We start from the raw sequence: 26,502 nt of genomic DNA, 5'->3' as shown, positions 1-26,502 counted from the left end.
TCAAAAAAGCTATTGATATTGAAAAGGCATGTTGATCAATCATTTCAACTCTATAAGGCTAGGGTACATGTACCTGAAGCATATATATATCACAAAACAGATTAGTTAAGTACACAACAGCATATATTGAGAAACATATCACAACAATACAAGGCAGGATATATAGCAAAAAGCACTGGAATCAAAAGTAGCTAAAAATTAGAAATGAAACTACTCAGATATATAAAACTAAAAGCTATGACCAAACTGACAGGAGTAACAAATATAATAATGCAACCTATGTTGCTAATTCTCCAGTATTTATCAAAATTAGCCTCTTAAAGGTACCTACTCTGGCTACATATTTTATTACAAACTATACATTTGTAAGGTTCATATTCAGTGTGTGTATCCTCATGTGTTCTTCCAAAGGCCCACTCTGATCAAATGTTTTATCACAAAGACCACATATGAATGGTTTATCTCCAGTATGTCTCCATTTATGACTTTTCAAATCACTACTTTCATTAAACACTTCATGGCAAACTTCATGTTTGATTGGCTCATCTCCAGTATGTATCTTCATGTGCCCCTTCAAAGCATTACTTTCCCTATATGTTTTAGGACAAACTTCACATTTAAGAAGTTTTTCTCCAGTATGTATCTGCCTGTGCTTCTTCAGGTGACAAGCCTGTCTAAATATTTTATCGCAATGTTCACAATGGAATGGTTTGTCTCCAGTATGTACCATCATGTGTGTCTTTAAGGTGCCAATGAAATCAAACATTTTACCACAAACTTCACATTTGATTTGTTTCTCTCCAGTATGTACCGTCCTGTGCATCTTCAAATTACTACTCTGCCTAAACATTTTATCACAATCTTCACATTTAAATGGTTTGTCTCCAGTATGTATCCTCATGTGAATCTTCAAATAACATTTATGCCTAAACGTTTTATCACAAATATTACATTTAATTGGATCACCTCCAGTATGCATCATCATGTGTGTCTTCAACTGGATACTGTGTCTAAACATTTGATCACAATTTTTACATTTGAATGGTTTATCTCCTGTATGTATCCTCATGTGCGACTTCAACTGGCCACTTTGCCTAAACATTTTATCACAATTTTTACATTTGAATGGTTTATCTCCAGTATGTATCCTCATGTGAATCTTCAAATCACTACCATGCATAAACGTTTTATCACAAACGTTACATATGAATGGTTTATCTCCAGTATGCAGCATCATGTGCTTCTTCAAGTGGCTACTATGTCTAAACATTTGATCACAATTTTCACATCTGAATGGTTTATCTCCAGTATGTATCATCATGTGCGACTTCAACTGGCCAATTTGCCTAAACATTTTATCACAATTTTTGCATTTGAATGGTTTATCTCCAGTATGTATCCTCGTGTGAATCTCCAAATGACTACGAAATATAAACGTTTTGTCACAAACATTACATATAAATGGTTTATCTCCAGTATGTATCCTCATGTGAATCTCCAAATGACTACGAAATATAAACCTTTTGTCACAAATATTACATTTGAATGGTTTATCTCCAGTATGCATCATCATGTGTGTTTTTAAGGCGGTAATGAATTCAAACATTTTACCACAAACTTCACATTTGACTTGTTTCTCTCCAGTATGAGTATGTACTGTCCTGTGCGTCTTCAACTGGCTACTGTATCTAAACATTTTATCACAATTTTCACATTTGAATGGTTTATCTCCAGTATGTATCCTCATGTGCGACTTCAACTGGCCACTTTGCCTAAACATTTTATCACAATTTTCACATTTAAATGGCTTATCTCCAGTATGTATCCTTATGTGAATCTTCAAATGACTACGATACATAAACGTTTTGTCACAAACGTTACATAAGAATGGTTTATCTCCAGTATTCATCTTCATGTGAGTCTTCAAGGAGCTGATGAATGGAAACATTGTATCACATTTGAATGGTTTATCTCCAGAATGGTTCTATGACTTTTCTAATCACTCCTTTTCCGAAAAACCGCTCCAGCAGCCAAGTGGTTAGAGCGGCCCCCTCGGATGCTGGAGCTCGTGGGTTCAATCCTTGGCCGAATCATACCAAAGACTTACAAAAATGGTACTAACAGCAACCTCGCTTGGCGCTTAGCATTAAGAGGTTAGGCCTAGTATTAGGACTGGTCGGCCTGGTGTCAGGATAATGTGACTGGGTGGGACATCATGCTACTTTTCTACGACATGATGCCCCAGTGCTAGACATCACTATAAACTGCCACACTGCTGACATCGTAGCGATACGACTAAAACAAAATGTAAAGCTACGTTAAAAATCCAAATCACACACACACACATACCTTTCCCTAAAATCTTCCTGACTAACTTCATTTTTGACTGGTTCGTACGCATCATCAGTCGTATTCCTACATGTAAGACCTGACGCTGATATTTATGTTTTGGGTGTGAGGGCCTTACCGCCTAACTAACAGCGCTGTGTAGTGTGTTTTGATGTCGACTAACGTCGTAACGAAAGTCAAATTTTCAGGAATATCTCACACAACCGGCGACTAAAATAACGGCGCTTTTCTACAAAGTAAGGTAATAATGTTTTAGTCAGACTTTACTTACTCTGATGTGTTTTCTCTAATAAATTCAAATTCTCACAAACGAAATGGACCTATTTTCAAGTTTCGTTGGCCTACATTTCAGTTGACTGGAAAGCGATAAAAGCCGGGAATGCCGAAATCGAGTTAAGTGGAAATATTATTCTTTAACGAAACGAATAAAAATATAATATGCCTATTGGAACTGTAAAGCAACGTTTCGTTTCGTTCAAGAAACATATCCGCCACATGAACCTACTTAAACATACTTCGGCATACCTCGACCACCGTCGCATTGCAACAAATTCAAATGTATATCAACGGAACATGAAAAGGCGCCCATTTGCTAGTGTCATATTTTCATTCCGCCAGGATAAAGACAGCACAGTAAGTATATTAATTACACATAAATTAGTGGAAAGGTGTCGATATATGCTGCCAGATGTGTAAGATATTCCTGAATCTTTGACTGCTCATTCCGATGTCACACACTATACAAGGCCGTCATTTGGATAGTAAGACATAGCACCTAAACAAAATCAACATGTGCTATGACTTACATGTAGGACTACATCAGTCGTATCGTAAGCCGTAGTAGAGCCGACGAACTTATTGCCGTTTCATTTAACGGAACAAATAAAAGTATCCTTCAGATCAACAAGAATTATTGGATACAAATATAGTCCCTAATTAGAGTCATATCTTAAAGGGCCTGTGATGAAGATATTAGGCCAATATAAGATAGAATATATATATATATATATATATATATATATATATATATATATATATATATATATATATATATATATATGTGTGTGTGTGTGGTCACACTAACCGTACCTTGTCCGCCATAACAGATAACGGGACAATCTCGCAGTAACTCGTTTTCCAAGGGTCCTAATAAATAACCCAACGACGCGTTAAGACGGACAAAGATGACATTTTAGATATATTTAGTGTTGATTCCAAATTTATAAAGATATAAATGTTTCTATTATCCATATTTTGTTCGTTTATTATTTAGTTTTAATTACTATTTCAGGGCCGGCACTAACGGTCCTGTGTGGTTTCCAGTATGTCCCCCCCCCCCCCGAACAATCAAACAAAAACGTACACACACACACAAAGGTAAAGTCAGAAGTCACTTTAAATTTGACCATCGTTTTATTCTTGCGCACGTTTAATTTGTAGTATACACACTTGAGTAAATAGAAGAACATACTTTTGCTTTGGTGCCCTTCGAGGAAAGTCTGGGCCCTTTTAAATTTTGGAAACACCCACCCACCCAACACTTGAAATGATCGGGCCCTGTATCTGCAGGGATCAGTGTCAAAACGGACCGGTACCAAAAAGGCCCACAACCAAAACGGACTAATGCTTAAAAGGCCCGGTCCAAAAAGGTCCGACCCAAAAAGGCCCATTTTATGTATCAATTACCAATTACTAGCATCATGTCTACTAAAAGTAACTAATACGTAAATATCACATCCTTGTTTTACTGTGAAATGCCTATAAATAATGTGCAGTAGAGAATCGTTCTGCCGTATGTCACAATCGTACCGGAGTGATCATGAAATTAATTGCGACACGCTACTACTTGCTACATGTAAAATGAACAAAGAAGAAAATAAAGCAATTTAATGAATGTGGGAAAGTTAAAAGAAAGCATAAATAATCGTGTAAGAAAACATTGGAAGTAAACCGAATCAACAAGACGAGTTAGTGTCACCCACGTGTCGTTTGTGCATGCCAACTTGGTAATGCCTTAATTAAATAATGACGATTTCATTTATGATGGATGAATATTTTCATTTGCGAAGACTATCGACTCTTCCTGTTTCACATACATTCAACGTCGTTAATACATGTGTATGAGTAATTTATTTTTGTTGATTATAATTTATACTTTAAATAGACATTTGCTAAATTCTGTGCCTTGAAGGCAGCGTTTTTGCGTTGTGGTTGCAATGAAAGTCAAGTCGAAATTGCAAGAAAATTAAGAGATCATTTATTTTAAAAATAAAAATTGTTATGATTGGATAGAAAGACAAAAGGAAGAAAAAATGTCATGTCTAGCTAGTATAAGTAAATAAAGACAAACAATCGCTAATGCCCTTTCAGATTTATAAATTTTTTAATAATAACTAGGATTATTACTAATACATGAATATTAAAATCTAATATAAAATGCTACAATAATATTACAAATAATGGCAGTAGTTAAGGGGGTCGCTTTAGCGTCATTGTGACATTAACTTTAAAATAGGGGTTTTGCGCTTTGGCGTCAATGGGAATTTAACATGGGAATGTCACCTGAAGGTCAATGGGAATTGAACATTGGGTGGCGTCATGAGGTTTATAGGGTCAAAACTTGTTATAGGGTAAAATGTATTTGTAACGACAAAGGGTTGATAGGGACAAATGTAGACATACAGAAACAACAAAAATAATACACATTCAAACACACAGAAAAGAGGACAGAAATGTTCAGAAGAAAGATTCACACATAGAATAGAGACTCGAAAAAAGAAAAGTATATTGTATGGGTTAAAACATATATTTTCAAGTATATACATGAGCTCTCTGGCCTGTGCTTTGGTCTAAGCACTATCAATTTAATACATAAACATTTGGAGATGAAACAAACCTATTTACGAATTATTTAGTACTTGGTTCTAGTAAACTACTGTTTAAAATTAAAGTTCAAGCCTTTCTAAAATCACTTCATATACAACGTATTTACATTAAATGTTCATTGATAAGAAAAAGCTAACACAATACAAGTAACAACCAATCAAATAGGACAAAGTTCATGTTTCTCTCTCTATCCGTCACACACGTTGTTTAAAATCTGGTCAGCTACCATTTGTGTCCCAGTGTAGATGTTTTCCGTCACGTACCCCCTTTCATTCGTAAATCTGCTGTTATGTCCATCGTGCTAGGTACACTTATCGGTAAGCAGATCAAGTACAGCCATCGTCTTCTTCCCATGGAGGTACAACGTATGCCATATCAATGGCCACTTTTCCATCGGCGATGTAAAATTTTTCTCAGTTTGGAAGAAGTTAGTTCTGCGGGTGTGCTACACCCGAGACATACAGGCCAGTTCAAACTGTCGTGATAAATAGATAGGCTCAAACGACCTCGATCTTTGACTTGGCTATGCCATTTGAATTCCTGTAAGTGATTCATGTAGGTCCGTAATGAAACCTGCTACTTCCTCGGCTGGAACGTCAGACGCAAAGTCTTTAAATTTCACTATGTATGTGTAAGTTGTTGTCCTAAATTTTCTCTAGGTCGCTGTCTGAGTAACTTGGATGCTAAAATACTCCTTTAAGTCTACTGAATCCTTTCCCTCCTTGGACGCACTTTGCTGTGACGGTATGGTGGTTACAGAGGTCAATGATTTTAGTTCCTTCTCTTTTTTCATCTGCGTAGAGTCATTCATCTTTCTCGTTGCTTGTCCCCGCAATGAAATGTCGTTCTTAGAAGTCGTCCCTTTTTATACTGGGTGATACGGTAAATTTGTGTGGTCTCGAAGTTGCACTGTTTGCAACTGCATTGGCGATGTGATCGTGAGGCATAGAATCACACCTGAGTTTCTCGTTCAAATTGAGTCTTACGCTCGATACTTGCTGTTTGAAAGGATTCGTTTTTCTCGATTGACGTTGGTAGTGACAATGAACTATCGGTCTTGCATATTCTCCATTTTTGTTATGCTATCCAATATCGACGTGACCGTATAGCAAAGTGCAGTGGTTGGAAAGCCTCACTCGTTTCTGGTAGACGATTTGATACAGTTTTTCCAAGGGTCGACTGACGATTTGGCGAGTTGGTAATGTACAATCTTGTACCGTTCGTAGGTGGTCACTTTAAAGTTTCCATCCTGTCTTCTTTCAATACGCCAAAGTTCACCACTCGACTGTTGCGATAAATGAGAGTCAATTATTTTACTTTACACTCGGTGTGCACTTCTCCTTGTTTGTCCCGGTATTCATAGCCGTAATTGTTTAGGGCCGCCACTAGCAAAACTTAGAATCTTGTCGTCAGGGTGTTCGTCTGTCCAGGCTTCTAAACGGTCTCCTTCGATGTCAGGGTGACGTTGACCCATGCGATCGATGTAGATGCAATTGTCCGTTTCAATGTACAGGACGAGATCTCCTAACAGTTCTAAAGTTTCGTACAATTTTAAGCGAGCATAGGCTGTCACGTAAGCCGCAATGAAGACATTTCCAAATTCGTTATCTTGTACAAAGTCCAATTTTTCTTCGTAGTTGACCAGGATCAAATCCTCACGAACGACGTCCACATGTTTCATGTATTTGGTTTTGTCGTGAATCATCTGGAAGTACCGGGAAAGTTCTGTCAAATACTCTATCTTGGGGAAACACGAACTTTGTGCCATTTTACCCCACAAACAACTTAACATCACTTTGGCAAACGATCGCTTCCTTCGTTTTTCTCGATGTGGTCTAAAGTGATGCCTTCCTGCTCCCAGTATTTCTCTTTGAACTTCATTTGGTCTTCGGGAGTGTGGCACCAGGAATGATAGCCGCTGGCTTCTTTCAATTTCAAAAGGGCATCCACGTAGTCTGCGAAAATGCCTTTCTGAGTCCAGTCGCCTTTGTGGTACTGTTCCGTCTTGGGAAAGTGGTAAATTTCGTACACTTCTAACAGTTGGTATCCCATGTCCAGAGCTTTGAACAATTCCATGCTGACCAAAGTTCCCGTCAAGGCGCGTTGTTTATGGGTGTGTTGACAAGGTCGGTCTTGGTTACACGTTTCGGCACAAGTAAGGCACAAGGCAAACATCAGTTTTCCTCGGCAATGGTGAGGTAAAACGGGATGGTACAAGTCGGTGGGAGGCAAGACTTTACATTTGATCAGCCCTTCGTATTGTCGAATGTTGTCCATGTCAATGTGTTCCGTCAGTAATTGCGGGTGCCCTGAAGGAAAGTGACAATATTTGGATTCGTAAGGATATAGAGAACACACGTCCAAGTCTTTGATTTCTTCTCCTTTCCCCTCGTCGGCTTGGTACAACAAACAGGTGGCATTTGTCCTTCCTCCGTACAAAATGTCCCTCGGATTCAGTTTGTCCATTATCTTGTAACTATCCACGATGCGTTTAAACTAGGGATCGGTTTTCAAACGGTGATCGTAATCGTGTTCCCACATTTCCACCACTTGGTATCCTTGCTGTTCTAACATCAAGCGCCACTGACAAGTCGCCTGGTACGAGTCTTCCATGGTCCGTTGCAAATCTGATTCTTAGTGTTACGTTTAGGGTAGCAGAGGGTCACCCGTGAAATAAGAAGCCGTTAAACTCGTATACGATCTTGGGGTTTTCTATGTCCCAGCCTACCACCGAATACGTTCCGATGGTCTTTTCGCCTCCTCCGTTGCGGACATGTTGGATCGATTTTGTCGTCCTTGTCACACAGGTAATGTAGCCAGCGTAGGGCCTTGACCGAGTATAGTACTTAAGTTTGACAAAGTTGGTCGTTTGAGGGCTAATGACAGCCAGGGTGTTTATAGGCTTGAATCATTGGCGGTACACTAAGGAACAAGCTTAAGCAATGGTGCATGCTTCTTTCAAAGGATCGATCCCTCCGTGTTCCATCAACAGTTCTTGAAATTTTCCACAGCAACGCCGTAAAATGTCCACGTCTGAACGACAATACTTTAATAGTTCTACCTGAAAGTCGAAGGGGTCCGAGGCATGAGCCTGGTACCAAGCGTAGAAAGCTTTTCGTTGTTCGGTACGCATCTTGTCGGGGTCGTAATCGTGAGCCTCGGGCAAATGGGGTAGAACGGCGTGTTGATTGGCTTCGGTATTGAAAAAGTGCGGAAAAATACCTTTGTCCATTTTTGTCATTCCAAACGTTTTAGACATTGGACTCAAAGGCATGGCCAAGTAACTCATCGAATCTTTTAACTGCACTTGTCCCACTTGCATGAAAATGATTTTCGCCCCGTTCAAAAGCACTTTCAGACGTTCCGTACTTTGCTTTGTATAGTATCGGAGAAGAAACTGTCCATTGTATCCCGAGAAATTGTGAGCCATCACCGTGGCATGGCGATGACAATCTCCATAACGTTTGATGTCCTCTTGGTTCGACGTCTCGTCGATGGGGTCTAAGATCCATCCGGCGAAATTGGCCAGCGTGTTAGGTCCCCGAAAGACTTTTTCACGTTCTCCAGGAATCTTGCTGCAGTGAGGGCAATGACTGAAGATATGTTCATGGATGCACTTCTCGCACGCTCGATGAGCCACGCAAAAGTTAGGAATGTGAATAACGGCCTCTTGATGCACTCGAAATCGAAAAATATTAAATGGCCTTTGTTGTGGTCATCGTCTTCCTCTTGATATTTAGAATGGTATTTTTGAATGTAGCATTGGTGTTGCAAGTCCACGATTTGGCGATAAATATGAAATTGTTTCTTTCCTAAACATACGTGTGCCTTGGCATTATTGCTACGTATGACTTGTCCACAAGTAGGGCACAATCTCAAGAGTTGACAAGCACTCTTCTTCTGTGAACCTTACATTTTTAGATGTTGTTGGTAATAGGTAGTGCTGACAAAAGTGCGTTGACAAGCAGGGCAATGCACTCGTTGTTGTCCTTTGTCCAGACAGGGTTGAGAGGCCAAATATCCTGAGCATTTCGATCCACAATGCTTGTGTTGCTGTCAATTGTTATAGCCATAGTCAGATTTCTCACAATAATATATGCATCCAAGGAATCCAGTGATACTGGTAATGGTATCAAAATGTTCTGTGTGATGATGGCTACATAAGGAATGAAAAGAATGACAGGTTCTGAGGTTCCTGATTTGAAACATTTACTGTACACATTAACCTTCTTTTGGATAGTTATGTCTGATGTCTCATCGATGATGATGCCAACAAAATCACTTTGGCTAATGTTTTCTAAAAAGGGGTCTTGTATGTCTTCATCTGTGAAATTCAGTCTTGGGTGCATGTACCACAGTACCATGTTCATTTATTCTATAAGGCAGGACAACCATTCTGTTCCCAAAACCAGAAAGAATTTTTTAAAAATAATATTATAATACTTATAGTTATACAGTCATCACAAAAATTAATGTATTTTAAAAGTTTTAACTGTAAAGCATACCCAATTTGTTTCTTTTTAGAGACCCCTCCCAAAAAATTAGCTGTCAACAATCATTTTTGTTCTGCATTATTCATTATGTCAAGCAAATATCTTGGACATCTCGAAACAACTGAAGGCAACTTCTGAAATTTATGGCTTGAAACATGATATTTAGAATACTACAAAATGTACCTGCAATTCAAAACATGACATTTATTGTACTAAAAATAAATTTGCAATTCAAAACATAACATTTATTGTACTAAAAATATATTGCAATTCAAAACATAACATTTATTGTACTAAAAATATATTGCAATTCAAAACATATACTAAAACGTATTTCCTCCAATTGTATTCTGCATCTATGAGATTGCCCATTCTTCACCATATGAAACAGTGTCCTGAACTGAACAATCGTTGACTCTACCTTTTCTAACAGATTTATCAACTTGTTTGACAATCGCATGAGCCACAGTCTGGTGTTTTGCACTTACCCTGTGAGCTTCAACAGCAGTCAGATGATCAAGGCTTTTCCATAACAACTTAGGGCACTCTTTTGAAGATTGGAACTGCCCTCAGTGGCAAATGGATTTGATTTTCCAGCGTCCTTACAGCAGTCACATAATATCACTCCATTTCCATCCCTGACAACATGTCTGACCTATATAAATTTACTTTTCCACTTATCCTTAAATTTTTAACAACTTTAAGAGATTTACTCTCTTTCTCCTCTGAGTTTATACTATATTTCTGTTTCTTTTGAGTCTGTGAGTCAGAAATTCCTTACTGGCAGGTCATTTCTGAGACTGATACAGCAAAGAAAATATACTTCTTTGTGCCACTGTGATTCTAAAGTTCATATGTATGCATTGAGTATTGTGTCTGTTCGATTTTTACTGAATAATCCATTAATTTAAAAGTTCAAAGTTTTGCCATTTGAAGCAGATTAATTGCCAATAAAATACAATCAGACATTTGGCAACAGTCTTTGCAAAATGTCATATTTTCTAATTTTGTGTAACTGATTATAATTTAAAGTGCAATGAAATGCTGATATTTTCTCAGAATAGTTCCTTTGGGCCGCAATTAAAAATATCTTTGTTTCCCCTTACCCTACCCAACAATTTGAAGTTGGGTAGGTAGGTAGGCTAATAATTTTTTTTTTCTCATGAAATTCATGACACTATAAACTGACACATAGGAAACAGAAAAACGATAAATTCAACTTTAATAATAATACTGAAATACAGTAACTCATGAACTGAAATACAGTAACTTGTGAACAAGTTTAAAATGTTTTATAGACTAGATTAGTTTTTGATAAGGGCTATTCCAATAAAAATACTCCCTGCAGGCATTGGCCAGGGTACCAATTTAACAGATTTACTCAAATTTTGAAACATATATTAAATGAGAGTAATTTCAATGAAATATAAAGATACACATGTAAAGGTGCAAGAAGTGTTTTTTTCCGAGTTTTTGAGGAGTGTTGGGTTAAGGTAGATATTTGCTGGAATAACCCTTAGTATTTTTTCTGACTAGGTCAAATGTATAAAAATGTTTTAAAATAATTAATAAAAGTATTTTAAAAGTCTTGAGTATTCTTTCTGACTAGTAGCATTGGGTTCAATATATAATGAGACTTAACATATTTGCAAGACCTGTCAAAATGCACAAATATAAAGTTAGACATTGAATAGTGTCTCAAATATGCAGAAACATGTCAATAAAGTAATGTCAGAACACCAAATACATGTAGAAATCTAACTAACAAAAAAGAAACAAACAATGCAAAACATCATTTTAAATGTCACTAAGAGCTGCTGGTTAGTTTTTAACTGGGTTTCGTTTTGGAATGTCCTTTCCAGATGCTAAACATTGCTGGCACACTGGTAGAACAGTACGGAATCTTCCAGTCATTTCCTGGGATTTTTCTGCTCCTATGGCTCCACAATGAGCACAAATATCTGGTCTGCCAATGTTGCTGGCATAGTATGGGAATTCAATGTGTACAGCACAAGACAATTGTAGTCTTACAAACACTTTTCCCTGTAGGATGTCTCCTAAAATATATTAAATAGAACACCAATTATCCAAAATTGAACTTTAATGTCCGAAGGTGACTAGACATGATACACAACAAATAGCATATAGAACCTGAAACTAAATCTGTAAATAATTATCTTTATAAACACAGAGAAACTAGTATAAAAAGATAAATGAGCAACTTGGACTTCACTAAAAATTGGGAGCATGGACCAGGAAACAGGAATACTTGTAAAATAATATTCACATTAAAATTTTAGTGCAATGGCTAGTACTAAGAGAAAATCACAGTTAAAAAAAGCAATATCTGACATGAAAGAGCATTAAAAACTATCTGGGCTCTCTGACAGTGTCAGACATGATTCTAAATCAAGGTAAGAGTCAAACCGCATTCAGTATGTGAAGAGTGTATAAGTATATTTTTGAATAAAGTATTAAGGACTTGGATAAAAGTATAAAATATTAAATCATTAGAACTTACCATCAGGTGTGATAACAGAACCACAAGTATAGTCGTATTTCTCCAAAGTATGTGTCAAAGCTGTCTGGTCTCTTGCTGTTAGTTTCGTCTTAGCGTATATGCATCGTGGTTTTAGACACTCACAGCAGTTAACAGTTTGTCTAACATTCTGTCCCACAAGAATACTGTTTTTACAACCCTGTAAAAAGAAACATAAATATCATCACTTGTGTTTTAAGTGTTGTGTAGTGACATGCCCTCTATTTTGTAACTTATTATGTTACAAGGGGTTCTATTAAAGTTGCAGTTTCTTAAATAACTTTTTTATATACATGTGTTGTTATTATTGCACAATTTATAACTGTTAAATCAATACTTTATAAAACTTCTATATTTTAATAAGATTTATGAACATCCTTACCTGTTGTTCTTGTGCCACAGCAGCTACAGTTTGCTTTAAACTAGACGGCCTGTCCTTATCTGTAGTTTCTTTACCAAGGAGTTCATCAAATGGCTTGTAATGCTGTCCAGTTATGTCTAATATGGGGTCTGGTAACCACGCCCATTCCCTCTCTGGAGTAGGACAGCAACCCTCATCATGACATCTTCTGATCTGAAAGGAGTAATGGCGTTCACGGCAGTGATCAGCTGTAATAAAATACCAAGAGACATGAAAATCTTTTATTTAATAGAAAGGGCTGACATGCAGGGACGTTTAACACATCACTTTTGAAAATGAGCCAATAAGTTTAAACTAAGGACTAAATTATGTTTGAGTTATGTTTCATATGAAGAAAAAATGAGAAAATGCGCAATGAACGGGTTCCTGGCATAATGTTTAAGAGTAGTGCCCTGGGCCATTAAATTAATATTTCAAAATAATTCCTGTCGACTTACAAAGACAATTTGTATGCAATGTTATTCTATTTTTAAAATTTGTGTATATCTGTAAATAAATCATGATTTATCTGTCAATGTTGAGTTTTTATAATGTAGAAGTCTAACAAATCGGGAGAGCTGCATGTCCACTTTCAGTTTGGAATTATAAAATGCTCTGACACTCACCCTTGAAATTACGGACAGACTGACAAGATATTGCAACTTCAACCCTGGCACTTTCTGAGTGTCGCAAGCAATAAAAATGTTCTGTAGATCTCTGTACTTACCAATAAATTTTTTCAGCTGTGTTGCATGGCTAAGTTGCTGCTGCTGATACTTTCCAACTTTGATGGCAGGGTCTATAAGGGTCACTTCAGCTTCAGCCATTTCAACATCAGCATCCTCTGCTGCTTTAAATACTTTGAAAGACTTTTCCTTAAGTTGGACTCTCTCTGTTCTTGAGGACAGGGTTTTGATCATAGGTTGAACTGACTGTAGCCATTCTGTTTTAATTTGATTGTTTTTTCCAGCTTTTGTTCTGATTTCATTCATACTTCCGCATGTTTTCAGAATTGTTTCTACATCAGATGAGGCAAGCTCTCGTGCAAGTGCAGTGTTTTGGAAGGCAATGTTGAGAAGTGACATAATCCGCTCAGCCGGATTAGTCCAAGAGTGACCTGGTGCAGTTCTGCAGGCAACTAAGAATTCTAACCGGAGTCTTCTGAATAAAACAATCAATGACAACTTTACTGCTCCATATGTGACCCGATGGTCAGGACCACCATCTGTGTACATAAATAAAGCTGGTTTGTTCTCATTTTTAGCTTTCAGAATAGTTTCAAGCTCTACTATGTGACGGAAGGGGGTGCTTGCCTGGAAGCTACTATCTTTGAATGTAACCGAGACTTGTCCCCTGTAGAATGTTTCTGTTGCATCACCTGGAATATCTACATCAAGTACGACAGAAGGAGTAAGTGAGCCTTTGCTCTGCACATCATGATCAAGACAGGAAAGTACTGAATTCATCGGAACTATGGATTTCTTCCCTCTTACCCCTGTTGAGGTGAAGAGATCAGGTTCTCCAAAGTCCAGCTTAGACTTGTCGTCCATACACACAAAATTACTAATGTCTCTAAATTGTGTTGCATATGCTCTACAATATTTAAAAAGAGCTGAACAGTAGTGATCATCTTGGTGTTGTGCACGAAGTTGCCTGGTCTGTACTTTCAATCTAATAGGTACTCTACCTTTGTATAACTTGGCTACATTTTGATGTGCATTTTTTGGAACAAATGCTAGTAGGACTGATGACTCACTGGGAATATTGGTTCCTTCTGGTACTTTACTTTTCACCTGCTCTATCATATCCCTAACAGACAAAAAACGTGAAATATGCTCTGTATTGTGTCTCCTCTCATCTGCAGCAACCATGTCCTGAATCTCCTTTTCAAGGGTCTGAAAAAATACATCGAAAGTGTCATTAGGTCTACCCTTATTTAAGTGACGTAAATCTACCACAAGATCAGGATCAATCCCCAAAACAGAAAGACGTACTCGGTTATCTATTTCCTTATTTTGATCTGCTGAAGCATCATTTGTAAAGGTTGTGTAGATAGACCGCAAAATGTGTGGAGGTATAATGGTTCCAGCAATATTTCCGTAAGCATTGAAGAACTCCTGTCTCATTTGTCTTGTGTGATATTCAGGCAGTTTACTGCGTAAGCTGTGCAAAACTTGGTTGTCTCTCATAAACATTTCCAAAGAAGACATCCCATCTTCAGGAATTCTCCAGATAAAAGAAATCGCCCCAATCCCTCCACCAGGGTCGTACCTTAACATATGTACTGGTATGGTCAGACAAAGTTTCTCAAAATATCTAAATCGTTGTTCTGGCCCTTTAAATGGTTCATTTAAATGCAAATCTTCATCAAAGAAGAGAGGTTGAAACATTGCCATCTGAGATACCTGACCATCCAATCGACTGTAACATGGTAGGATTTCATCTTGTCTAGGACGATGTGCAATGGAGAGATTGGAATCAATCTGACGAACTGGATTCATTTGTAATTGTCGTGATATCTGTTTTTCATTTGCTTTTTCTAAATAATCTGCATAAGACTGTAAACATCCAGTTAAGGTTTCAATGTCACCTCTTATGGTCCAATGCTGTGTAAAAGGTCTTGAGATTAGCCTGAATAAACACTGGACTTGTAACTTCAGATCTTTTGCAGTAAGCTGTGGACGTTTTTGCTTCTTTCTTTTATAATCATTAGCACCATCAAACTTTAAAAACCTGTAAAAAAGGTAAGTTACAACAAAATTACTGAACAAGGATAATCAATCTCTGACAAATGTCACGGAAAAGTAAAGTAAGCAAAATGGAGGTTACTACATGTACATAATGGAGAAATTGACAACCGCAATGGTCCTGACTTTGTACAGGCTTAAATGAAACCGTGGAAGGTTGAACCAGATTTTATGGTGCTATAAAACCACCCTCTTCCATCGCAATATTAGGGTTGGGTAGCAACACAAAAAAAATAAAAAAGTCAAGTGTTCAACCAATTTTTTAAATCTTATGACATTGAACCTTTATTTTAATCAGCTTACCAAATATTAAAATGTCTATGTCATATTTTCCTTTAACGTGAGATAGTATTGCTTGCTCAGTTTTATCATTGAAAATCAAAAAAAAAAAAAAAAACTATGGACATTAAGACACTTACTATATTAAATTTCTCTAGAATTATGTGTTGCAGGAATGTTTGTAATAAATATACATTGAATAAAGATTAATCTTTTACTTCAATTTAATATTATCAAAGATAAACACCTCTCCGGGATGTGCTTGATTCTTGTCAGGTGGGCCGCTCACTCTTCTATTGTGGACATGTTGCCACTTATGTACCACAAAGCATTTACTAGCACCAGGACTTGTTCAGATATACTCTGGTGGGACATGCTTCCAGGAAATTTGTCTCCACATTCTATCATATCTTTGACTATGCCGTTAAACAACTCATCTTTAGCTGAAAAAATGGAATAAAAAAAAACTTTCACTGAGATGGAATGGCCAGCTTTACTGATAGATAATATTAAATGAGATATGAGATGTGGAATAAGTGTACATGGCACACAAAAAACAGACAGCAGTCTTCAATGTGACACCAGTTACTGTTGGCTGTCTTGCAATCGTGCCCCATGGCAGATAAAATTCAAAACCTTGAATCTAATATCAACAAACGGATTTCATAATTAATAGACTTTAACACTGCCATATTCATTATGCACTGCAGGTATCAAAATAATGTTTTAATCATGTTTATGTATGTCTTTAATGTTTTTATTGTCTGCTTTTGTTTTGTATGTTATATATGTATAGTTTTTGCTATATTGTGTATGCTCTGTGTTTATTGTCGGCCAAAGCTTAAACATTTGTACTTGACAAACAGACTTTAAATATATTATTAGGAAGGCAGTAAAAATTCTAGAAAGATTGCAGTTGTCAGAGGGTGCATGAATTCATTTCTAATAACTGTCAGACAGATGTTTGAAAATAACATTATTTCATATAAAAAAAATTGTTTATACCAGTGAAACGCTCAGCATTTGTGTCCTTAAGTTGTGGTAGCTTTGTTGCCACGGAAGTAGACATTAAAACAGAAAAGGCAGTCCGTGCAGGTGGTGCTTGTTGATTTTCTGTACTAGTAGTAGTTGAGGAAACATCATCCAACCCAACACTTTCATCACGGGTCACCGTAAATGTAACATATTTCAGTCGCTGATTAAACTCTTTCACCACATGCAGACCTTCGTGAAGGTCTGGATGAAAAGTCATCGTTCCATCCAGTTTGTCTGATAAACTGACGTTCAGTACATCTGCTTTATGAGGGCGAAAGTCTGTATCATTGGTAATGTCGTGATATACATCATCCCATGTACACTCCGTTGAGTATTCTAGTATTCTGTTGTTACAAATTTTTTTGTTTGATTTCCCGCATTTCGCGATTACGCTTACACATATAATGAAATCTTCTTCGTATTTTCTTTTGCCGGCCATGCCGATCATGATGCTTTTCCTATCTAATTTAAACACCTTGCAACAAACGTTTTTCGCGCGCTAGTGACATCGATTTTGTTGACTGCATGAAAATACGGATCGCACAACGAAACGAAACGAAAAAACGAACTTTTGAACAAAACGAAAAAAAAAAAAAAATACTATCGCAAATTTTTCAAAAAATTTTTTTCAGTCGGCGGATTTTAAGAGGGTCGGTCGGGTAAGGGGAAACAAACTTAATTTTAATTTTGGCCTTGGTGTCATCAAGGATTCCAAATTTTTAAAAGTTTTGCCAAATGAATCAAGTTAATTGCCAATAAAACAATTAAAACTAGTCCACGTAACTTGACAAACAGCTTTGCAAGCCACCATAAAGTCCAGTTTTGACCATTTGATTATAATTTGATGCATAATCATACCAATGCAGATATCTGAGCAAATGACAATCAATTCAAGCCATAATTGTTTCCTCCTCCTCAACCATAAACTTCACATCTAATCTCAAAACAATCCATCCTGATTCAGGTACACCTAAGCATGGCATAAGTGACCTATTAGTTCTGCCCAGCTCATAAATATCTTCCATGGGCAGTGCAAGCTCATTAGAAAAGTAAGCCAGAATCAAATAATTGGTAACTAAGATTGATGCCTCAGTCCTAATCTACATGCATCATAGAAACTCACAGGTGGAAATTCCTGCACATCTGAAATGTGTCATATTTAAATTTCAAGTCTCAGAACCTGAGGGCATGCATCTATTGAGAACCTGTTTATATTTACATATGCTACAGTATAATAACAGGTGATAACTCATGTAGTTTCTTTGGTGGCGATGGAGATGCTATTTTACTTGTAGAGAAAACTACACAGCATTTGAAGTGATCATACATGGGATTTAAACTAACTGTTAACAATTTTCAAGTGATAAGTTTTAAAGTTTAGCATTCTTGTAGGGTGAAAAAATATGAAAATGAGTGTATGATAAAACATTTCATTTTATTTTTCTAAAAGATGTTTTCTTTGAAGTCTGATATTACATATGAATTAAATCCTGATATTATTAAAATAAATAGTACAAAATTCTCTTCATTTTCCTTTCTATTCTTTTCAAGGTGATGGATTCATGATTTTATGCCAGGGTCTCTCAGAGATAGGCTAGAAACTGTTGAGGTCCACAAGTAAAGAGTCAAAGACTCCTCATCCGGAAACTATGTTGAGAGCCCTGTATTGTTTTGCGTTGATTCTTCTCCTCTTGTATCAATAAAGATATATAAATATTTATATTTATACGAATGGCATGTTGATTAATCATTTCACCTCTATAAGGTTAGTGTACATTTGCCTGAAGCTTATATATCGTAGAACAGATTAGTTAAGTACACATAATAGCATATATTGAGAAACATATCACAACAATACAAGGCAGGATATATAGAAAAAGCACTGGAATCAACAGTAGCTAAAAGTTAGAAATAAAACTACTCAGACAGTTATGACCAAACCGACAGAAGTAACAAATATAATAATGCAACCTATGTTGCTTATTCTCCAGTATTTATCAAAATTAGCCTCTTAAAAGTACCTACTTTGGCTAAATATTTTTTTACAAACTATACATTTGTAAGGTTCATATTCCTTGTGTGTATCCTCATGTGTGCCTTCAAAGGCCCACTCCGATCAAATGTTTTATCACAAAGACCACATATAAATGGCTTATCTCCAGTATGTCTCCATTTATGACTTTTCAAATCACTACTTTCATTAAACACTTCATGGCAAACTTCATGTTTGATTGGTTCATCTCCAGTATGTATCTTCATGTGCCCTTTCAAATCACTACTTTCATTAAACACTTCATGGCAAACTTCATGTTTGATTGGTTCATCTCCAGTATGTATCTTCATGTGCCCTTTCAAAGCATTCCTTTCCCTACATGTCTCAGGGCAAACTTCACATTTAAGTTTTTCTCCAATATGTATCTGCCTGTGCTTCTTCAGCTGACTAGCCTGTCTAAATATTTTATCACAATCTTCACAATGGAATGGTTTGTCTCCAGTATGTATTGTCCTGTGCTTCTTCAACTGACTACTCTGCCTAAACAGTTTATCACAATCTTCACATTTAAAAGGTTTGTCTCCACTATGTATCCTCATGTGAATCTTTAAATAACATTTCTGCCTAAACGTTTTATCGCAAACGTTACATTTGATTGGATTATCTCCAGTATGTTGCATCATGTGCATCTTTAACTGGCTACTGTGTCTAAACATTTGCTCACAATTTTCACATTTGAATGGTTTATCGCCATGTATCCTCATGTGCGACTTCAACTGGCCACTTTGCCTAAACATTTTATCACAATCATTACATTTGAATGGTTTATCTCCAGTATGCAGCATCATGTGAATCTTCAAATGACTACCATACATAAACGTTTTGTCGCAAATTTTACATATGAATGGTTTATCTCCGGTATGTATCTTCATGTGCGTCTTCAAGGAGCTGATGAATGGAAACAGTTTATCACAAACTAGACATTTGAATGGTTTATCTCCAGTATGTATCCTCATATGAATCTTGAAATGACTAGCATGCATAAACGTTTTGTCACAAACGTTACACATGAATGGTTTATCTCCAGTATGCATCTTCATGTGTGTCTTCAAGGAGCTGATGACTGGAAACATTTTATCACAAACTTCGCATTTGAATGGTTTATCTCCAGTATGCAGCATCATGTGAATCTTCAAATAACTGCCATACATAAACGTTTTGTCACAAACTTTGCACATGAATGGTTTATCTCCAGTATGCATCTTCATGTGTGTCTTCAAGGAGCTGATAACTGGAAACATTTTATCACAAACATCACATTTAAATGGTTTATCTCCAGTATGCATCCTCGCGTGAATCTTCAAATGACTACCATACATAAACGTTTTATCACAAACGTTACATATGAATGGTTTATCTCCAGTATGTATCTTCATGTGTGTCCTCAAGGAGCTGGTGAATGAAAACATTTTATCACAAACTTCACATTTGAATAGTTTATCCCCAGAATGATTCCATCTACGTTTTAAATCATACCTTTCCCTAAAATCTTCCTGACAAACTTCACTTTCGACTGGTTCATTTATCGTGTGCATCGTCAGGCGGTAAACAGTGGTAGAGTCTACGAATTTATTTCATTTAATGGAACAAATAAAAGTATCCGTCAGGTCAACAAGAATTACTGGATACAAATATTGTCCCTAAGGAGAGTCATATCTTGAAGTAAATTGGGCGTATGATGAAGATATTAAGCCATTATCAGATAAAATACATATGTGTAGTCACACTAACCGTACCTTGTTCGCCATAACAGATAACGCGACGATCTCGCATTAACTCGTTTTCCAAAGGTCCTACTAAATACCCCAACGACGCGTAAGACGGACAAAGCAGCACATAGACATTTTAGATATATTGAATGTTGATTCCAAATTTATAAAGATATAAATCTTATTAGTATCCATATTTTGTTTGTTTCTTGTTTATTTTTAATTACTATTTAAGGGCCTGATCCATCGGTCCTGTATGGTTTTCAGGGTGTCCGTCCGCCCCCTCCCCCAATAATCAAACTAAACGTACACACACACAAAGGTAAAGTCAGATGTCACTTTAAATTTTACCATCGTTTTATTCTTGCGCACGATTAATTTGAAGTATAAACACTTGAGTAAATAGATGCACAGACATTTGCTTTGGTGCCCTTCGTGGAAAGTCAGGGCCCTTTGAAATTTTGGAAACCCATCCCACCGAACACGTCACCTGATCGGGCCTTGTAGTTTTTGCATGGTAACGGGTCAGAAAGGACGGGTACGGAAAGCTCGGGTTAGAAAGGCCTGGTCCACAAAAAGGCCGGTAACGAGTCAGAATGGACCAGGACGGAAAAGGTCCGGGATAAAAAGGACCGTTAAAAAGTCTGATTAAGAAGAAGAAGAAGCACATGCAGTTATATTTGTATAACAGTTTTTTTATGTTGTTTTTTTTTTACAATGCCCATTCTAATTAACTTCTTTGTCAACGATATTTATATATATATTGCTAAAATATTGACCTTCAAAATATTAAGTTCTGGTCAGTGAGGATTAACGCCAAGACTCAAGTAAAACACTGATGGCAAACATCAGATCTTTACATATTATACAGATTGCATTACCGGTATCAGGAAAGAATCGGCGATCACATTGTGAATTAAATACTTCCTTTACATATGTTCAGTCACAGATTCATTTAACATGTTAGGAAACTTTGATAGAACAAGTTGTCGCGAATACAAATCTCTGCAATCACCACTCAAGAAAGTTTGATGAGTCATACGATTTTAACAGGGTTTGTAGCAATTACTGAGACACTCTTTACTGAGCTACCCAAAGCAATTATTGTTAATCTTCGGGTACATGAATGAGCAATGTTCATGGATCTCACATTATGGGTTTTGGACCAACAATGGAAAGAAGCTCGATCGATTTCATGTAACTTTCTTACAGACGTTCAATTGCGCCAAGCATTTATGTAACAGTTGTCGATATAATATTATAGTCAATTAAAATCACAAAATTTGGCCCTGTATATATGCTTAAGTCAAAATGTTTGAACTTTGCCTAAACGTACAATTACATAATTGAACTTTTCTTTAAGCATACGAGTATGTAATTGTTTTCTTTTCTTGAATGTCCAATAAAATCATCTGTTCTAATGAGACTTTCTGATAGCTACATATATGATCATGAGTTGTAACACTGTGTTTCAATATTATTTTCTATCCAGCTTTTCTCGTGTTATGATCTATGATACTAGTTATCAGGACAAAATTGTTTAGTAAAAGTAATAAGATTTATATTTTCTTCAAGTTGTGTTAAAGTCACTTTTCATTAAATAATATTGAAAGTAATTTTCTACTAAAATATATTGAGATTAATTTCATTTATTTCTGTATTTATTACTATTATATACTATTTTAATAAAGATTGCGCCCTTATGAACAAAGGCAAAGCTCTCTTGCACTATACATTTCTCTTGTAATTTAAAGTCAGCAAAAACTACACTCGGTAAGTTGTGGAGGATGTGGAACTAACAAATTCCGAAATTCCTTCTGAATAAGTAAGCATGCTGATGTGGCAGAATTGTCTGTCTGTTGACGTAGTCAACAGTCAGTTCTGTGAAAGAGACGAGAGCCTCGTTCTGATTCGAGACGAACGAACACAATAAAACTAGACGTTTATGCATATGTGGTCATGGGCATACGTTCAAAATTGCGTATAAATTCAGCACAAACTTACTCATAATCAATCGTTCGTCGAGGAATCAGGGGACACTGTCTTTCTTTTCTTATAGGTAAGAATTGTCTTTGTTAGTAAACTTCTTTATAGAATAGGCACTTTTTAATATTTGAGATTTTAACGGTAAAGTTCATATTTTTGCAACATTTTTCTGAGTTCTTTTATTTTATATTATAATGTAATGGAATGTTTAATTGTTTTATTTTGTATTTATGGTAATTATTATTGGAAAAGACGAGTTAATTACCAACTCCATTTTTAGATTTAATGTGGAAATAAAATATTCTTTAAGTAATAACGAATACTGTTTTAGTAACCAATCCCAAATTAGTATTCTAATTTAAATCTGGTAAAATACGTTTCTTCAAAATGATTGTTGCATTAATCGCAACTATTGAATGTTATACTCTTTGGCTATCATGATGTTAATTGAGATTTAACTATATGTAATATATTCTAAAATGCAGAATTTATACAAATGTATGAAGTTGATAAGCTCGAAGGAAAAGTGTACTCTTATATGCATTTCTTGTATTTTAAATATAAAGGCTTTATAGATGTATCTCTAGAATGTGTGTGTGTGTGTATATATATATATATATATATATATATATATATATTCTACGCGTAGGTGTTGTTTATTTTATAATTTATATATATTTATACACACACATATATATATATATGTATGTATGTATATATATATATATATATATATATATATATATATATATATATATATATATATATATATATATATATATATTTCAATAAAGTCTTTTGTCGAGGTATCAGGAGACTTTGTCTGTCTTTCCTTACAACATCTAGTACCTCCGCTTGCCATATTCCCCAAGATGTAGCCGTAATTACACCGTCATGAGTGACATCTCTTTTAAGAGAGCATGAACTCTTTCTCCTCTATTTCTCTCACTGTGGGCAAAGACATTTCTTAACTTATAAGTCATTCCTTCTCAAAGCAAAAAATGAGAAGAAGGTTATGATAATATACACAATGTTCTTATCATAACAGTTGTTAGAAAAGAAACAAAACATTAGTGGAGAATATCATGAATAAAGGTGCCACACAGGATAATTATGATCTAACGAACAGACTCGGACCGAAACTCTTGCGACGATCAGATCTCACGCCGTCCAGCTATGCTACATCAACTCCAAAAGCGACAGCGCCAACATATTCACAAGAAAGATCCCTGATTACAACAGCTTCGCTCCTATTGGACGGTTCAGCAGCCATCTACACATCGCCAGTGAAAATCTACCCACCACTGACCATTTTGCAGACAATTTCAACAAGTTCAACAGGTACCGTGTCCACACCTAGTTCAGAACCAGTGATTCAGCCTCCATTTGTTCACGGTTCAACTGACCTAACCCCACCAAAACCCAGTCTAGCACCAGTGCCCCAGTGCCCAACTGATTTGACCACATCAACAGTCAAAAGTTATAGCCAGCTAAAGTCATCGTTTGAGACAGTTTCGCCAGTGCTTGTGACTCCAAAAATTACTCTTTTCACGGCAAACCCACTGAACATTACACAAAATATACCTGCGGTGTCAGAAACTTGAATGTTCACGGTTCAGCCGTCTATTTCAGTGCATGTAACTCTAACTCCGCCGGAACATTTTTCTAGGAGTATTAATAGGTTTGGAAACAACCGATTCTCACAAACAGGTATTTATTCTGCTATCAAATTAGATGTTTTTAATAGTGATCGGTCTCAGAATCCTGTTAAATGGTTAGATCATTTTATACCATGGACTAATTGTTATGAATTATCAGTAGCTAAAGTTTTGAATGCTTTTCCTTTCCATCTTCAGGGACATGCTAAAATCTGGTACGATAACGTACCATATTATGTTACAAACAATTGGCACACTCTAGTCACAGCCTTTAAATCTAGATTTTACAATAACGATGTCATTTTAGATCAATCAATTTTGAAAACTCAGCAAGGGTCTTCTGAAACAGTAATGGACTATCTAAGTCGCATTTTGCAAGTCGTAACCAACAAAACTATCCCAGATCATTTTTATTAGAGGTGGCATTGAATGGACTGAAACCTTCCTTAAAATGAATCGTAATGAACACAAATCCAATAAACATTTCAGATTTACGCCATGCAGCACTTTTAGCAGACAAATCCATAGCCACTACTGATACCACAGACCTGTCTGCCCTCAACATAATTCTAGATGAAGTAAAACAACTTAAAGATGAAGTTAAGGTTGCAGACTCAATAGAAAACCAATACATCAATTCGTGCTCTCAAACATATGCACATATTAAGGCCACAAAACAACGATTTCGCCCTCAAAACTCAAACTACCAACATCACGATATGTATTACAGACAGATTACAAATGTCAAGCAGAGCCAATAGTAGTTCAAATTAATTATACTGGTGCCAACTACTCATATCGATCACCTTTTGGCATGCGCTACCATCCACAACCACAAAGTCTTCCTCCTACTCCTTGCCTCGGATGCGGCAGAAAATGTACGTCACGTTCAGTCTGCCACGTATGCAATGTACAGTGTCACTTTTGTCACAAGATAGGTCACATTTCGCGTGTGTGCATAACAGCAGGAAAAAAATAGGAATGCACATCTAACAAGAGGACATAAACATGTTGTGAGTATGTTCAACAGCACCACATTATCTTAGTCACTCCTATTCACAAAACCCTTGTTCCGCTTTTTTTTATTAGAGACAAAACTAACGCATGCATTAGCAGACACAGGCGCGACTATTTCGGCCATTTATTTAAACTTCCTTGATCGTGCAGGGTTAAATTTACGTCAGTTTCAAAAATCAAATAATTCCCAAATTATAGGAGCCGGTGGTGAACATCATAGTGTTTCATGGCTGATTCAACTTAATTTGAAAATAGGAGGCATACGCTTCGTTCATTCTATGTTGTACCTGCTTTACATCATTCATTGATTTTGGGTATCGAGCTTTTGACTAAATGTAAATCTATCGTGAATCTAGATACACAAACGCTCTCCTTGCTCGACAATACTGTAACCATAAATTTGATTCATAGTCAGTCAGGTCTGGCACGCGCCACGAAATGTACAATGATTCAGCCTAATTCAATTAGCACGATCGCAGTAAGTATCAGTAAAATCCCAAAAGGAACATCTATTTTACTAGAACCGTCTTATAGCATGCCAAGCTCTACAATTCTTCCAGCTAGTACAATTCTGACAGTTTCCAAAAAGAAAATTTTACAGATTATTAACCCTACTCCAATGGCTATGCACGTACATGCCAATACCGTTTTAACTTGTGTGGGACGTACCACACCCACAAACAATATGTACCATTAATGAGGATCTCTTGACCGGAATGACACCCTAACCTCATGAATACACAAGCTAGTAAACCACAAGAACCACTTAATTTTGATTTACACTCTTTAGATTTGACAGAAACCCTAAAACAGGAACTTCACTAATTTTGTAATAAACAGGGTTGTTTTAGCTGTTAACTTAGACGAGTCGGGTAGTACTACCGTATTCACCCACCGAATAGAAACAGGTGATTTCATGCCGATTCGTTGTCAACCTTATCGTGTCGCACCGCATATCAATAAGGAAATTGATAGACAGGTAGAGTAATTATTAGAATATCAACTAATTGAACCCAGTTCATCTAGTTATGCATTTCCCAGTTGTTTTGGTCAAAAAGAAAAATGGTAACTATCGTTTTGCTATTGATTACAGTAAACGTAATCAGGTGACACAACCGATGACATTTCTTCTTCCACGATTAGAAGATGTCATGAATGCAGTTGGACAAACTCAACCATGTCTTTTCAGTACTTTAGATTTACATTTAGCATTCTGGCAAATTAAAATGGACCCGCTGACAAACATAAGAGCTCTTTTATAACATCGCGCGGTCTTTACCAATGGAATGTAATGCCGTATGGACTCATAAATGCACCCGCCACTTATTGTGTTCATTTAGGTCATGTTCTT

The 26,502-nt window shown here is 36.5% G+C and overlaps 3 protein-coding genes across 3 annotated transcripts; all 3 read right to left on the bottom strand.

The window, feature by feature from the left end:
* Nucleotides 1–10,933: 10,933 nt before the first annotated feature.
* Nucleotides 10,934–15,637, bottom strand: LOC149777948 (uncharacterized). Its single transcript, XM_089939059.1, has 4 exons — nucleotides 13,395–15,637; nucleotides 12,650–12,876; nucleotides 12,250–12,427; nucleotides 10,934–11,785 (listed from the first exon to the last, which is right to left on the bottom strand). The coding sequence occupies exons 1-4, from the start codon at nucleotides 15,166–15,168 to the stop codon at nucleotides 11,550–11,552; spliced, it is 2,415 nt and encodes an 804-aa protein (XP_089795185.1). The 5' UTR covers nucleotides 15,169–15,637; the 3' UTR covers nucleotides 10,934–11,549.
* On the bottom strand, nucleotides 15,262–17,164 carry LOC149777947 (uncharacterized). Its single transcript, XM_089939061.1, has 3 exons — nucleotides 16,699–17,164; nucleotides 15,941–16,136; nucleotides 15,262–15,400 (listed from the first exon to the last, which is right to left on the bottom strand). The coding sequence occupies exons 1-2, from the start codon at nucleotides 16,943–16,945 to the stop codon at nucleotides 15,979–15,981; spliced, it is 405 nt and encodes a 134-aa protein (XP_089795187.1). The 5' UTR covers nucleotides 16,946–17,164; the 3' UTR covers nucleotides 15,262–15,400; nucleotides 15,941–15,978.
* A 980-nt stretch (nucleotides 17,165–18,144) lies between these two features.
* LOC149777946 (uncharacterized) lies at nucleotides 18,145–20,591 on the bottom strand. Its single transcript, XM_089939058.1, has one exon. The coding sequence runs from the start codon at nucleotides 20,314–20,316 to the stop codon at nucleotides 18,778–18,780; it is 1,539 nt and encodes a 512-aa protein (XP_089795184.1). The 5' UTR covers nucleotides 20,317–20,591; the 3' UTR covers nucleotides 18,145–18,777.
* Nucleotides 20,592–26,502: the final 5,911 nt, after the last annotated feature.

Source organism: Sinohyriopsis cumingii, chromosome 17 (genome assembly GCF_028554795.1).
Source record: "Sinohyriopsis cumingii isolate HCF-2022 chromosome 17, ASM2855479v2, whole genome shotgun sequence".
Taxonomy (NCBI): Eukaryota; Metazoa; Mollusca; class Bivalvia; order Unionida; family Unionidae; genus Sinohyriopsis; species Sinohyriopsis cumingii.
Note: the sequence above shows the minus strand (reverse complement) of the source record. Positions and strands in the feature narration are given on the sequence as shown.

What these genes read in the sequence shown, in the direction of transcription:
- LOC149777948 (XM_089939059.1), bottom strand. Translation starts at nt 15,168, where the DNA reads ATGAATCCAGTTCGTCAGATTGATTCCAATCTCTCCATTGCACATCGT. An exon ending in ACAGCTGAAAAAATTTATTG is followed by an intron (nt 12,877 to 13,394) that starts GTAAGTACAGAG and finishes ATTTTATTACAG; the next exon opens with CTGATCACTGCCGTGAACGC. An exon ending in TTCTGTTATCACACCTGATG is followed by an intron (nt 11,786 to 12,249) that starts GTAAGTTCTAAT and finishes AATATATTTTAG; the next exon opens with GAGACATCCTACAGGGAAAA.
- LOC149777947 (XM_089939061.1), bottom strand. Translation starts at nt 16,945, where the DNA reads ATGACTTTTCATCCAGACCTTCACGAAGGTCTGCATGTGGTGAAAGAG. An exon ending in AAATGCTGAGCGTTTCACTG is followed by an intron (nt 16,137 to 16,698) that starts GTATAAACAATT and finishes CCATTTTTTCAG; the next exon opens with CTAAAGATGAGTTGTTTAAC.
- LOC149777946 (XM_089939058.1), bottom strand. Translation starts at nt 20,316, where the DNA reads ATGCACACGATAAATGAACCAGTCGAAAGTGAAGTTTGTCAGGAAGAT.